Here is a 15799-nt window from a genome sequence, read left to right as displayed (position 1 = left end):
TATATATATATATTATGACGACCATCAATTATGACTTAAAGACTATTTCAATATGGATGTAAAAACAACAACAATATAACCTCTCTAATAATCTAATTTCACATAGGCTGAAAGTCCTTTAAGTGTAGCACCTATAAGTTCTGCTGTGGGACCATAGAAACTGTACGAGAGGTGAATTCCATTGTTTAGCAAAGCTGACAGGGAGCCCAGCTTCACTTTCCTCACATCCAAAGACTTTGAAGCTGGAAAATATGCACATGCACACACATTCACAGGTCACACAGTGTTATTTAAATCAGATTATCTCAGAAAATAACATTAAAATGTTGCATGTTGGGATTAAAAGAATGCTAAAACTTCACTTACAACCTTCCTTTTTGGAATTGGCATCTTTATCATGTGACCGTGTAGGATAAACATCTCTGATGATGTGTGTGAAGAAATTATGTCCATCCTTCTTCAATGCCACTTTCAATATGGTGGAGCCTGGAAATAAAAACAGCAGAGAATTCATGTGTGCAAATAAAGAATCACCCAAAGCGATCATCGACTGCAGCGTCACTGTTCTTCATTCAGCAAAGAGAGTGAAACACAACACTCAAAATGATGCAGTCTCTTATTAGAACTGATTCCTTCGATCGAAACATGACACATATGCTGATGTCTTACACTGATGAATTCAAAACACTTCCATCAAAAGTATATATGTGCTTTGGCTTCATTAGGCCAGTTTTATATACAAATGCAAAAACAAGAATGGAAATAAGTTTACTTAGTGTTGGGTGTTTTTGTCCTGTCATAGCATCACTTAATAACTTAATTATTTGCAGAATTTGACAATATTTATAGTCAATTCCATTGTTCCACACACAAATATCCTTCATTTAACTTCAAACAGTGTATTTACAGTGTATTGTCACTCTCCTTTGAGAAGCACAAACAGCTCGAAAGAAAACTTTTCAGTCCAGAGAAACAATTGCTTGCAGCTTTATATCCCCATATCATACCTAAAAATATTGCAATAATAATAAGCCATATTGCACAGCCTTACAGAAATATTAGATGTATATTGTGATATATATTGATATCAAATAATGTTCGAATAATAATTCTAAGCAGAGTTTCAAAGTTTGCCAAATTATGCCGTTTGTGTTCATTCATTCATTTTCTACCGCTTTATCGTGCACATGAGGGTCACATGGTCACTGGAGCAATCCCAGCTGACATCGGTGAGAAAGGCGGGTTACATCATGGACAGGTTGTCAGTCAATTTAAATTTCGTGCCAATCAAAAACCTGTTTTTGGACTGTGGGAGGAATCAGGAGAAAATCTGTGAGCACACAAAGAGGCCCTCATTTGGACTGGGTTGCAAACCCGGGTCTGGTCGCTGTAAGTAAACAGTGCTTACCATTACACCACCACGTAGCCTGAGTTTGGGTCCAGAGTATTAAAAAACTGGGATTTTAAGTAATATCCAAACCACACACAGAAAGGTTGTTCATCTGTGTGTTAACCCTGCAATTGAGTGGTGACCTGTCCAGAGTGTGACTAGACCTTTTGCCCTATGTGAGCTGCTCCAGTTGTCCCACAGGCCTCGTGTGAAGGATTAAGCAGCAGTCCAGGTTTGTCTCTGTACCTTCGAGATAGTTGATATTCTCCACAGTGATTTTCCCTCCGTCTGAAGGGAACAGGTACTGGACACGACCAGACACATGGACCAATATCCCATTCATGCTGTAACCTTTGAAGCCCTACAAATCCACACCAAAAACACCCAAAAAAAAGATGTTATCTTTTTAAATAAACATAACCTATTGTCTAATATCTATGTCCTACTTTTTATTTTCTGATGCAAACAAAAGCTCATCTGATACACATGTTTCCGTGTGTGTGCACTCACAGTGCAGTGCTCCTCTGTATCAAACTGGCCATAGTTTTTGAGTGCAGCGGCCGTCGAAGTGCTAGTGAGATCAGTGTGCTTCTCCTCTGAGCTGTCTGCCGAATCTGTTCTGTTCTTCCTGCCTCCAGTCAAATTTTTATTACTCTTCGTGTCCTCCTTCTGTGTCTTGCCTTTTGGCATCTTCACCTTTTTTGTTTTTTTGGCCTCCTCCTCCTCCTTTAGCCGCTCCTGCTCAAACTTCCAGGCCTGTAACATGTAAAAAAAATGCAGTGAAAATGTGAGAGAAAACAGAGCAGTGATTGAGCATGGGATATTTAAAGAAGTCAATATGGCCCATTCTGTTTTTAGTAAATAATAAACAAGCAAGCCGAGTTTGTGTTTTTTTAATTGAAAGTCTTAAATCTGCAGTACGAAACTTTTGGTGATTTTTTGTTATTCTGCCTGTTGGATGAAGTAACGTCATTTGAATGCTACATTCTTCACCTGAAAAAAGCCTCAGTCCAGCAATACTATCAGACCTACACACTGAGGGAGCCTTTGTGTGTATACAGCAGTGGCACTGACGCAGGTGGAGACAAGAAGTTTATTCTGTCAAACTGAATAAACCTATTTGTGTTATCAGTAATACTCCAACCTGTTAGCGGCCATCTTGCTTTACTAGCGCAATGCTGCTGTCTTCATCTTAACATAAAACCAATCACTTCCTGTGTGGAGCACTGCTATAATGAGAAACGCGGAAAGAGTTGTGAGGAGCTGATAGGCTTAATCAGCATGATGTGAATTAATTTGACATAAGTCACAGCACCACAGCTTTGGATTGGATTGACACTCAGTTGGCTCTTCTTAAAATAGCTCACAGAGTTTTATCATAAATTCAACTTCATTTAAGAGAGTCCGCCTTATCTGGCCAGTGGGCCGCTAATTGAATAGGCCTAACATATACCAATCCTTTTGCATCTCCAGCAGCCTTCCTCGTTTTTTTATCTAGCACAATTCTAAAGTGTGATTGTTACAAGCAAGAATGTATGTGTTAGTTGGTGCTGACTTTCAGGGAGTCCTTCCTGACGAACGGCTCCATAGAGTCCTCATCATCCGTAGATTCTGTGTTTTCATCTAATTCAGGAAGAAATCAAAAATCATATTTGTGATCTTAAGCACACTCTCGTGATCAGATTCTTCAGTTCACAGCTACAGTACCTTTTGGAGACTCAGCACTGAGAAGCTGCAATGCCACTCTCTTTGACTCCTCCTCTTTTGTCCAGTCCAAAATAGTATCAGCTACATGTTCCAGATACGTCCTATCAAAAAGATAACAGAGTTGTTTGTACTTCTGCATTCTTACACACAAAAAACATCATCGCAGGACAGCCAAATGTTCATTCTGACCTGAACTTGACATCAGTGTGAAGGGCCACATCCCAGAATTCCTTGCACTGGTGATCAGAACGTGTGGGACTGTGGCAAAAAATGTACAGGACGTTGTTGAGGCTTCCTCTGAAGGTATCGAGGCAGAGGTATTCTTCCAAGGCTACCTGGAGTACCTATGAAAAAAAAATGAACACACACGTATAATCACACCTAAACCTGATTTAAGTTAGCCGATTTATTTTGGTTATTTTCGTTTGGCTTCCCCCTTTCTAGAGGTATTAGGAGTAGTGGCCCTCTGGGCCTGGGGTCAATTTTGAGTGTCCAAGTAACAATGAACCATGAGGATTGGGAACCTTGCTCAGGGGTACCCAAACCCTTGACCTGGCGGGGATTTGAATCTGCAGACTTAAAAGAGTTTTACATTAAATTCAGTTTATTAATTCAAATTTAAATGAAATTGAAAAATTTAACTTCAATATATCGCTTACTAAATCAATGATTTTGGTCAGAGTGTTTTTTCAACAATTAATACATGCTTTCTGATTTTTCAGCTTCTTGGGTGAGAATATTTTCCTGCTCTCTTTATGTGAAATGTTTTATTTTGTTCTTTTCTTCTTGTAAACCCATGCCTGTCCTGTTCTTATAAATGTTTACTGAAAAATAAATAAATAGAGCGTGACAAAGAAAACGAAAGGTTACCTGTGGAAAGACAGAAACACTGTGGTGTTCAGCATAATACCAGTCATGCAGAGATCTCAGCCGACAGCGCTGGATGTCTGACAGGTCCACATCATAAATTAACTTCTGGAGGAAAAAAAACATGAAACAATAGTGATAGGAAAACAGAACACGCGCTTTCTCATTACAGTCTACAGAAATGTGTTAATTATACAAAGACGTAAACAATACCTCTGCATTACCAGGGTCCTCTGTGAGAAATGCTGAAATACAAATGAGATACTGTCACGTACAGCTCAGAGATGTGATGGCACTCAACTTTTCTAAATCAGATGTTAATTTCACCCGTTACATAACACTGAAGCATGTATGTTGACAAGGACCAGGGAGGGGTTTAAAGCTCTTAATGGTCTTGTTCATTCTCATTTTTCTGATTGGCTTTTAACCTAACAGCCCTCAAGAAGCCTCAGGTATTCTGGAAGTCGCTTTAATCATTCCAAAAGTCAGAACAGAGATCAACAGTGAGGCTTATTTTTTTTATTATGGGCCACGACTGTGGAACAAAAACTGTGGACAGCCTTCATGAAGACCTGAGTGCAAAACGGAGGAGGGCTGCAACTAAAGATTATTTTCATTATCGATTAACCTGTCGGTTATCTTATCGATTCATCGAGTAATCGTTCTGTCCATAAAATGTCAGAAAACCTGGAAATGATCATTCTCAAATGTTCTTATGATTCAGTTTTTGGTAATTCCTTTGTTATAAACCAGAAAATATTTACATTGCAGAAGCTGAAAAATCTAGACACTGGAGAAACTATAAAACACTTGATTAATCGATTATCAAAATAGTTAACTATTAATTTAGTAATCGATTAATTGTTTCATGGGATTTAATTAAATTCCTATCTATATTTGTTTTATTTTAGTGTATTTATGGTTATTTTCTGTATTTTTTTCTATCCGTTTCATTTGTTTCATTTATGTGATTTATTTTTTTAGCTAATTTTGTCCATCTTTTAAAACTGTTATATCATAGTGTTTACTCATCTGCAGACAGGTATGATAGTGTTTTCTGCAACGCCTTGTCTTAGTTGTATCTATCAAGGTGTGTGAATGTATCTAGGTGATTGATTGGGGTGGGTGGGGTTATGTCAAGCACTTTGTGTTGCATTTCGTATGTTTGAAAACTGCAATATAAATAAAGATTGGTTCATTGATTGAGATGTCATTTTCTATATGCAGGACAACTACATCAGCAGAGTAAATGAATCAATCAACAAACCTTTATTCTGTGGGTTGTGAAGCTGCACTTTAGCATATAGCAGAGGGTTGTCCCAGGGGATTATGGTGGGATTCTGCTGCTTTGTTGGCTCCAGTGCTTCCAGTGTTCTTGCAGCAGTCTGGAGTTCACCATTCTGGTCCAGCCTTGTCAGTGTCATAGCCTCAAACACACTTTGATGAAACAGACGCTCCACCTCAGGCCCTGACATGACTGGACAACATCTTCCTATAAGTATTCATTTCAAGTCCTACACCTTTAAATTTGTAGACAAAACAACTGGAAATACTTTTTCCAAATTAAGAATAGAAGCATTCATCCATTGTAGTCAAGGTAAAGGAAGATGGTTATGTATCAATGAAACATGTGAACCAAATATAGATGTATTTCAGATATGGAAGTCAAACCATGGGATGTGCTAAGTGGTTAATTGAAATTGTGTATGTCACTGTGGAGTTTCAAAAACGAATTAAAAGGTGAAATAATCAGAGACCGAAAGTTGGAGTAGTGTTTGTTTTGTGTAGTTTTCTTCTATCTAAAGGATTATATAGAGCTCTGGACAACATGTGACTTAGTTTGAAAAATGAACAGCACCGGTGACGCTTTCAAACGTTGAGAGTTCAAAATACACTTTAAATCTGCAGAGATCAATGAAAAAAAAAAATCACAGAACCTGACAGAGTGAATATATGGTGTTTTTATGTTTTGTATTATACCTGCAGCATTAAATCTTCAACTTTTTTATACTTTCCCTCATTCTACTCAAGACTCACAGCTTCCTGGTTGGCAGTTTAGGGGAAACTTAATCTACAACAACCGTGTCTATAACTTTGTGAAATAAAATTATGTTTTATCGGGCGACGGGAGCTCAGTGGTAAAGTGAGTTCAACTCTGCAAGCTCTTTCAACTCAAAGGTTGCGGGTTTGATTCCCGGCTTTGCAAGTCTACATGTGGGTGTGACCTTGGGCAATACACCCATCTCCACGTTGCTCCTGACTGCTGTGCCAGCAGCGTGTGAGTGGGTATGAAAGATGAGTGATCGAAAATGTACTGTATCAAAGTGGGTGTGAATGGTTGAATAGCAAAACTGTAGTGACCATTTAAGGTCAGTGTGTCTTAAAATACAGTAAGGCTTAACATGTATGCTGTTATCCATTGTCTATGTACATGAACAATGTTGTTGCCTGCCAAAAAGACATTACAGCAAAAATATCAGCCTGTTCCTTTTTTTTGGTTCGTGATAGTGTTGGCTTGGAGTATTGGAGTAGTTTTTATAGGATAGATATAGACCATTTAGCTAGTACAAACTTAACAATCAGCAAAGGATACACTGAACTGAGGTGGTAGTTTCTGACTCTGACCTTGTGTGCAGTCATGTTGCAGCTGCTGTTTGATGCTCATCCAAGTAGAGATGCTCCTTCTTGGATGAGCAGGAGACTGGATCATCTCCCAAACTGGACACAGCTTCATTATGGACGACTCCACTTCTGTTGGATCAAAACCCTGAACAGCCTTTGAGGACAGAAAACACACTAGATAAACACATGTGGAGAGCGATTATACTCAGTGAATCGACTCTTAAATGTGATTATTTCTTAATTTCTTTGGTCCATATAATAAAGAAATCATTAAAGTTGATTCATTTTGGTTACATCATTTCATTTCAAGGCTTAGGAAACGCAGATCAACATTTTCTGACATTTTGTGGACCAAGCAAGTGCTTGATTAGTACGGAAAATAATCGCCAGATTAATCGAGAATGAAAAGATTATGAAAAATATTGATGAGATTATTTTAGCAAAACAGTAATATCAGTTTTTAATGTGGAAGCAGAAAAAAAAATCAACATACACTGACGTCCCTCAAGCGCAATGCCCTTTCATCATGGTGTCTGATGACCAAAGGATGATCATACTTCCTCTGAGTCTCCTCTGCTCCAAACCTGTTCACTAGTCCCTGACATAGAAGAGAAGCAAATTAACAAATGATTTAATTACATGCAGCACGTGACTCTTTTAACTTGCAGTAAATTGTAAATTATTCTGGAAAAATGGGCAAAAGCACTTAAATAGATTAACTGCAGAGATAATACTCATTTTTGTATCACTGTGATTATAGCACCATCTGCTGGACATACTGTACATTGTAAGTATTTATGGATCAGCTAAAATGTACTTTGTTGGATTTAATTCTCTGGAATTAAATAAAACACACTTTCCCTGACAATAATAATAATACATCCAAAAAAGCTTTCAAAAAGGTTTTCAATTTATTTATACATTATCGTTTGTGTTTTTGGAATCCACATTATGTCTTCTAAACAGTTTTAAAAATTGACTAGGGAGCCAAAAAGCAGCAAAGTAAGAGGAGAATTCCCTTTATATGCTTCCTGTCCACGCTAACAAGCATCGAGTGACATCAAGTCGTATTTTGAAATTGTACATGTATACACACACGATCTACTGTACCTTTTTGTCTTCCTCTCTCTGCACAACACTGACTAAGCTGTTTAACATTCTGCTTCTCTGGTCCCCTGTGTGCACCAGGGGCAGGAAGTTCTGCAGCATGAAGGCGGCCAACTGAGGGTCTAACCAGGGACCACTGTGAGCCTTGGTTCTCCAAACTACACGGGACTGCGTTTGGTCCAACTTTTCTGTGGAAATCACCACCTGAAGGCAGATTCACAAAAAGGAGATATCAGGTTTTAATCACCTCTGGCAAGGAGGTTATGTTTCCAACCATGTCTGTCTCTTGGGTTGTTTGTTTGTTGGCACATTATGGAGAAATTAGTTAACAAAAATGTGAAAATAGAATGTACTGCCTACAGACAGTCTACAGTCTGTTATCTAATATGAAAAAAACCTAATTAAAGACAAATGTGTAAACGCACAAACATACCTGCTGTAGCATACAGTCCAAAATAAGGGGAACTGAGCAAGCTTCAGGTGGAACCAGGTTCAGTAAGTAGCTGTAATAACGCATGTCCACATCTGCAGAGAGAGGAGGCAGCTCAGTCTCAGTTAAGAGAGAAAAGAAGAACACAAATAGGACAAACTTGTCAACCTAGCGTTTAAATTACGAACACCAGCAGAGAAAGAGTCTACCCCGACCTTGTGGCGCAGTCTTCTTTGAGTGTGGAGTCATGGATAAACGGGTCGACACACCCTGTCAACAGAAACACACAAACATGGTTAAGTTATACGTTTCGATATAGTGAAACTACACAGCCAGGTTAGCAAAGCTTGTGGTGCTGTGCTTCATGCAACAATCACTATGATGATGAAGGTCAAAGCTGTTTCAGCAGCTTCTTCCCACATTATTGCTGTTACAGTCACATCTGCAGGATTTGATTTGTAGCCCATAATAGTTTTGGTTGCAGAATGAATAGCTGCATTTTTTTTATAAGCAGAAATATATATATTTTTTTTAAATGCTTGTTTTCTTAGATAATCAACAGATTCATTGGAATTTAAGAAAACATCTTACATCAAGAAAAAGACTAATATGCAGTGAAAGCTACAATAAACAACATTAAAAAAAGTTAAATTTTCACACAGGCACACAGAAATGCAAATTCAATCATGGTTTGAGTGCAGCAAACCCTCCCCCCCAAGGGAACTCTGACAATGACAGAGTGGAATACCAGCATTCCTTGTTGCACAGGAAAGCAGGAGCAGAGTGGCGCAGCGGAAGCGTGCTGGGCCCATAACCCAGAGGTCGATGGATCGAAACCATCCTCTGCTAACAGTATTTTTTTTTACAGTGTACAGTAGTAGCATTGAATATGACATTACACAATAATTCTCTGAACTGAAGATGTCAACATGCCCTGTGAATAACAAAAATGATTCTTTGTAGCTATTATGTAGTTACACTAATTGGCGTGTGTGTGTGTGTGTGTGTGTGTGTGTGTGTGTGTGTGTGTGTGTGTGTGTGTGTGTGTGTGTGTGTGTGTGTGTACCTCTGTGGGCTGAATATCCAACACAGCAACAGTGGGTACATGGATGAGACTGATGCTCTCTACAAAGTGCTGATGCTGCTGGCGCCAGTCCACACATTCATAGATGAGCTTGGCAACGCCGTCAAAGATTCGGCTTCCTAACTCCAGCTGGGCAATCTGTAATCCCACACAGATAACAATATATAACGAAAACAAAATCAAATCAGAGGCATTGTATAGATAAATATAAGTAGCGATCCATCCATCTTCTACCGCTTTATCCTCCACATTGGGGGTCGCGGGGGGGTTCTGTACCAATCTCATCTGACATAGGGCAATAGACGGGGTGCACTCTGGACAGTACGCCAGTCCATCACAGGGCCACATAGAGATAAAGAACCAGTCACTCTCACAACTACTGTCAATTTAGAGTGTTCAATTTGCCTAATCCCCAAATCTGCATGTCTTTGGACTGGGAGTAAGCCGGAAACCTGGAGAAAACCCACCCACAGGGAGAACATGCAAACTCCATGCAGAAAGGTCCTTGTTCCGACTGGGTTGTGAACCCGGGCCTTCTTGCTGCAAAGGCAAGAGTGCTAAAAACGACACCAATCGTGTGGCCCAATAGATGATATTAACATTCATAAGAAGTGATTAAATAGCACTTAGTGTCATGTTAATTGTGGTGAATTTATATGATCATTCGCCAACATACAATCGTTGTGATTTATTTTCTAAGGTGCCACCAATGGGGAGCTGCATCTTTTCCTCATGACCTATTGCGATCTTATTAAATTATTTTTCACAAGAAAATATAATTCTGCAATGTTTCTGCCCACCACAGGTGCAGACAGAAGTCTGTTTAAGAATCTAAAATAAACCGTTTTTAGTCGCAAATGGCGATTATTGTTGTCATGGCGGGAAAATGTTATTTCGTCTCGGATATTGAGAAAACCCAGCATAAGAAATATGGAAATAGCAAAATAGTAAATAAATCATTTCAAAAGCATATATACTGTATATATTACCGGACAGTCAGGGTCATCTGAGCTTGATGCAGGTTGGAGATCCGGGACAGTGTAGCAGAGCTCAGCCAAATTGTGCAGCTCTGAATCCTGTGGAGCGCTCAACAGAACTGGTCTCAGACCAGACCAGAAGAGCTCCAGTGTGTTGGCTGGTGCAGCCTGCGTCTCATTGGCCGAGTCTGTGATTTATGAGAATCATTTGTTCATCAAATATAACAGACACTATGATTAAACTTCATATAAACACACAAATACAGACAGTCCTTCCAGTCTGTTCTCATTCAGAGAGTGTCATATGCTGCCGCTCTGACACATCCCTCTGTGTCACCTTACAGATCATTCCACGTCTGAGACGCACCAGCTTCCCTGAATGTCTATCTGTTATTGTGCACGTCGCAGGAGACCTTACGATACTGGACGAAACAGAGCAATACCACTACAAATCATGGGAGCAGGATAGAGTCAATAATCCAATCAATCAGGAAAATGACGTAGTCTATTAAAATGGCAGACCGTTTCAAAGAGCATCTCTATAACAACTTAGATTCATTGGTCCACTTATATTTCTGTATAAAATGACCTCATCTATGGTCACCCTGTTTGTTGCCTGCAACTTAGCACTGCCATCTAGAAGTATTGCGTAATTTCCATACCAAAGCAAAAGATTGCACAAAGGTACAGTATGTAGCGTAGTGACGGAGATAAAGTTTTGGACGGATGGATGTAAAACAGATGACTATGGAGTACAAATGTCCTTTAGTCTAACCCAGCTTAGTCCTATCCTGGTCCCTAACCATAACCTCATACTCGACTTTTATTTTACTGCCGCTCTGGTTTACATTGGAGTCAACTGAGAGCCAGGAAGGATACCTTGTGCATCTGTAGGGTGATGTAGAGGGACATGACAGAGCAATGGTATACAACGCCCTCGGGATGAGAACAAGTTAGTCCTTCACCTGTACTAGTCACGACAGATGTGGTCTGGCTCAGCTGCTTATTGTCCTCAGTGATGTGTAGCTCCTGCTGCACCTCACAAGTTTGTTCGTGCTCTGAACACAGTTTGATGACATTCGTCACGTGTACGCCGATGGCATCCAGAATCATAACAAGGTGAGGCTGGTGAAAGCCCAGCACCAGGATGTAGTGCTCAGGACCATCGTCTGGCTCATCAGCTGTGTTCACATTCAAATAAACACAAAAAAGTAAATTATAATCCATCCTCTCAATTTTTTGTATAGGTTTTCCTTTACTTATTATGCTACAATGGTAAATGTGTCTTTTGCACAGCAGCCTTTTTGACAGGTCACAGTAGGAAAATCACAGGTGTAAAAAAAAATCGAATTAAAAAAACTTTTATTGACGATAACTGAGTTCCATTTGGCTTCCTCAGTTTCAGGGAGCATATGCTGGTTCACTGTCTCCCTTGCTGTCCTGACTTACATGATTTGAACAGCCCATTAACAGTTGTTTTATACAGTATAGTTATAGTTATAGTTATATAGCAGGGTTTCTCACTCCTGGTCCTGGGGAGCCACCATCTTTTATGTTTTAGATGTTTCCCTGCTCCAACACAACTGATTCAAATAAACGGGTCGTTATCAGGCTTCAGCAGAGCTTACCGACAAGCTGACCATTTGAATCAAGTGTGTTTGAGCAGTGAAACATCTAAAACATAAAAGACAGTGGCTCCCCAGGACCAGGAGTGAGAAACCCTGTTATATAGTATAGTATATTTCACCTTTGAAATTAGGCGGCTCAGCCTCGTCCCTGCGTTTCAGCTTCGTTTTCTTGGATGACTGTAGAGGCGGAGTCTTTCGCTTTTTGTCAGAGGCCTTGGCAGCAGGGGCCAGATTGGCATCCTCGTCCTCTGCCTGAAACAGAAGAGGAAACAAATGACACAGAACTGCACTAAAAAAATTCCCTCAAAGGAAAAAACTATTAATCCCCTTTCACTTTGAAATGGATAAGCCTAAAACTTGAAGCCACTGAGGGGCTGCTATACATGCTAATAACAAACAAATAGTAAAATGGCTAATGATTTAGCTGACACGCTCGTTGCAACGTTACATCGATCCCCGTAGTGTTTAGAAATAATGGCCCAACTTTGTCTTCTGCTGATTAATGTTGGTTTATTTCTCACCCATGCAAGAATCAACACCTGTTACCTGTCTGAAGATTGCTAGATAAATAACATTCATGTGATCCCCAACAAAACAGTGGCACCTAGTGGACGATTTGTGTCCAACACACACTACACATGAAAATGGCTCTTACACACTTATTGGCTCAAGTCACACCAGGCACACTAATCAAAAGGCTGTCACAAAATCATAAACACTTATCAGATCACAAATATATATGTACATATATGTACACATATAGAAATTATACATATATGTATATAATAGGGACACACACCTGCTCAGCCAACCTCCTCTGCTGATCAGTGGCTTTGATATGAAGGAGCTGGAACTTCAGTAATTTCGCCATCAGGTCACAGGGAATTGCCTTTCCTGCATTCAGTAGCGACTTAGCACGCTTTGTGACCTACACATAAATATATATAGCACAAATAAAGTTTGTTTTCAGACACTAATATGCTGCCCTACATCAAATACATATGAGGCTACACACCACTTTAATTATTATCTTTATCTAAACTGATTGGACATTAAAACCAATTCATGCAAGTTATACTTCTCCTGATGTAGTCTTAGCTTTCTTTACTTATATAGTTTTATTGACTGGTTTACATCTACATCTTTATTAATGTTAAAGATGTATCTATCCGTCTGTCTGTCTGTCTGTCTTTGTATATCCTCTTCCCCCTAATTGCAAGAACGAGCACTGTTATAACTGTTTTACGTTTTATGGAATTATTGAACAATAAAAAGAGGCAACAACTCTTTGCTATATTATACCATAAAACATCTTGGTCTTACCTGATGGAACATGGGAGCCTCATCATTTTTGGTTTTTGCTTTGGTATTCCCCAGCTCATAAATCTGGAAATAAATAAGTTGGACAGAAAAACACAAAAACACAACAATAGAGGTTAGAGTTGCATCCACACTGTTTTTGCTTTGCTGTTAAGTCGGTCAGTGAATGAATGAATGAATGAGAAACACATTCATGATGTCACCAATGTGTCTTTTGCACTGCAGCCATGTTGTCAGGTTGCAGAAGCACAGCTTACATACACGGCAGTGTAAATCATCAAATTAATGGTTAAGATCCATTTGGCTTCCTCAGTTAAGAAAAGAGAAAAGAAACTGGGCTTGTAGCTGGAGGGTTGTAGGTTCCAATCCCAGGCGCAGGTCAGTGCTGCAGTGTTGTATTTAACATCTCTAAAAAATGTTATATGCTGTATCTTTTTACAGTTTTACATTTATCATGCTTTGTTGTGGTTAATGTTTGCACCTTATTCTTGAACCTTATACTTTGTTTGTAAGCACATTTACCAAGACCAAATTGCTTTGCTTAACAGGTGGCTTCACACTATGACAGAGCCAAACCACTTGGGGGCAGAATATCAGCTTTAGTGAGAGTTTAGTATAGTGAGATTTTTTTCCCCACAGACTGCAATAGTTTAAAAAAAGGTAACTTTTACAAATTAAAAAGTTGATCTTCCATTTTTGACTCAGGTATTCGGTATCGTGTCAACAGAAAAATCGTTTTTTCAATTTAATTAGATGATCCCGACATACATTTAGAGAAGATGCAACTTTGTAGTCCCAGAGTAAAAGTATGTTTATCTCAGACAGCAACAGTTAGGAAAGTAGTTGTCAGCTAATCTATGGTTTGATGTTTACTTGACAATAAACACATTATCATCAGATAATAAACTAATACTAATACTATCTACAGTGAACTAGTTAAATTATGGTTTGCAAAAATAGTATTTATATATAGGATTGGAAACCATCACTGTACTTGAGAGTCAACAGTGGACTATCAAAATAAAGTGTAACCAAGAATTTGAAACACACATTCGAAATTAAGAGACACTTTTTTCATGAACAGTGAAGATAGCAGGGCTCAAGTTCTGAGGTTGAACAATTTGAACAATAGAAAGAATACCTTTGCGAGTGTGTCTTCCCAGGTCAACGCGGAGAAGAGTTTCCGTAGTGGTCGCTGCACAGCCTCGGCTAATGGCTGGATCAGCTCCTCATCTTCAGGACTTTCCCCAACAACGAAAGACACACAGGCGTGCCATGACTCCTGGAGACAACATGGCGAAATAAAAGTCAACACCAAGAGTTTTACATGGTTTCGTGTTAGTCCAGGAAACTAGAAGACTGGTGGGTCTAAATTGAAATAACCACCACAGGTAAACCGATAAAGAAAGCTAGGTGTTGTTTGTTTAAGTGCGTAGCTAGCTCCAGAGGTTTCTTTCCCCCGGTGTCGCCAAGAGAAATAGGAGGCGAAATAAAAGTCAACACCAATAGTTTTACATGGTTTCGTATTAGTCCAGGTAACTGAAAGACTGATGGGTCTAAAAGTTGAAATAATAACCACAGGTAAAGCGACACAAAATCTACAGGTGTTGTTTAATTGAAGTGCGTAGCTAGCTCCAGGGGTTTGTTTCACCCGGTGTCGCCAAGAGACCGGAAACAGTTTACAACGGTTTTAATTATGTCACTTAATTGAATAATGTCTTTGTATGATAAAAACGAAATGTAATTTGAATATACACAAATCCAATCAATAAAAATATCAAATATCAAAACAACATTCACAAACATCCCTGTCAGTTCTTCTAAATCATACACTTTCTTGCTCAAATGACGTCACATTTTTCCATTCAGGATTGGGCATACCTCAATCTTAAATATGAATACCCATAATTCCTCAGTGCGAGATATTATCTACAATTCAATCCTGACTTAAATCAAATATTCTATGGGCTATGACTTTATCTTGAACTGGGATTATGACTTCAGATCGGATTTGTAGATTTCTCAAACTGGGATTATACATAGTCATAATGTAGTTGTGCAGACACATACACACGTAATTCACATTATGGATTTCTGCAACAAAATGAAAGTTATCTGAAATAACAAACCCCATAAACAGGAATGGAACAAGTTTTGAATTCAATTTGTGAAGATACGAGATGTTTATCTTGACTGGGATTAAGTGGATTACAGATGTGTGTAATTTAGTTATGTGAAAAGTTCAGTGCGATAACAAACCTCTTCAAACTCGGCCTCGATGAGATCCGCCTCCCAGTCCTTTTGAACAACCGTGGCTCCGGCTGCGTTGGTTTTTTTAGCGGAGCCCTTTTTGGCTCCTTTCGGTGCCATTTTTACTCACTGATGATTCTACACATTAAAAAAAAAACACACAAACCAATGAAATTAGACATTTTAACGAAAAAAACATACAAACAAACTGGAGATTTGGCTTCTCAGCGTCTCCTCGTGCTTATGTTGTCATAGCAACCAGTGTAAAGTAACCCAAAGTTACTTTTCCTGTAGGCTTTCCTTTTCAAAATAAAAGCAGGGACGAGCACAAATCAAACAATGTTTTTGCACATTCAGATTTGTCTGTAAATCATTAATGATCAATAACTGATTAATGTTCAGATGGAAGCCATTTTG

General features: G+C 39.0%; 1 protein-coding gene across 2 annotated transcripts in view; it reads right to left on the bottom strand.

The window, feature by feature from the left end:
* Positions 1 to 15522, bottom strand: part of spag17 (sperm associated antigen 17) — a 29937-nt gene extending 14415 nt beyond the window's left edge. Inside the window, exons 1-23 of one of the 2 annotated variants that reach the window (XM_083909838.1) lie at positions 15392 to 15522; positions 14274 to 14414; positions 13136 to 13198; positions 12612 to 12740; positions 11932 to 12064; positions 11150 to 11365; positions 10197 to 10372; positions 9190 to 9345; positions 8339 to 8393; positions 8127 to 8218; positions 7697 to 7897; positions 7080 to 7184; positions 6590 to 6740; positions 5232 to 5441; positions 4178 to 4209; positions 3968 to 4072; positions 3287 to 3441; positions 3098 to 3198; positions 2946 to 3013; positions 1901 to 2146; positions 1637 to 1751; positions 367 to 486; positions 132 to 242 (exon numbers count right to left, since the gene is read on the bottom strand). In XM_083909838.1, coding sequence (XP_083765964.1) covers positions 132 to 242; positions 367 to 486; positions 1637 to 1751; positions 1901 to 2146; positions 2946 to 3013; positions 3098 to 3198; positions 3287 to 3441; positions 3968 to 4072; positions 4178 to 4209; positions 5232 to 5441; positions 6590 to 6740; positions 7080 to 7184; positions 7697 to 7897; positions 8127 to 8218; positions 8339 to 8393; positions 9190 to 9345; positions 10197 to 10372; positions 11150 to 11365; positions 11932 to 12064; positions 12612 to 12740; positions 13136 to 13198; positions 14274 to 14414; positions 15392 to 15502 — 2992 coding nt within the window. In that variant the 5' untranslated portion in view covers positions 15503 to 15522. Of the gene's footprint in view, positions 1 to 131; positions 243 to 366; positions 487 to 1636; positions 1752 to 1900; positions 2147 to 2945; positions 3014 to 3097; positions 3199 to 3286; positions 3442 to 3967; positions 4073 to 4177; positions 4210 to 5231; positions 5442 to 6589; positions 6741 to 7079; positions 7185 to 7696; positions 7898 to 8126; positions 8219 to 8338; positions 8394 to 9189; positions 9346 to 10196; positions 10373 to 11149; positions 11366 to 11931; positions 12065 to 12611; positions 12741 to 13135; positions 13199 to 14273; positions 14415 to 15391 lie in introns of those variants that run through there. The other variant, XM_083909839.1, reaches the window with a different exon arrangement.
* Between the last annotated feature and the right edge of the window lie 277 nt (positions 15523 to 15799).

This window comes from Microchirus variegatus (genome assembly GCF_963457635.1).
Source record: "Microchirus variegatus genome assembly, chromosome: 2".
Taxonomy (NCBI): Eukaryota; Metazoa; Chordata; class Actinopteri; order Pleuronectiformes; family Soleidae; genus Microchirus; species Microchirus variegatus.
Note: the sequence above shows the minus strand (reverse complement) of the source record. Positions and strands in the feature narration are given on the sequence as shown.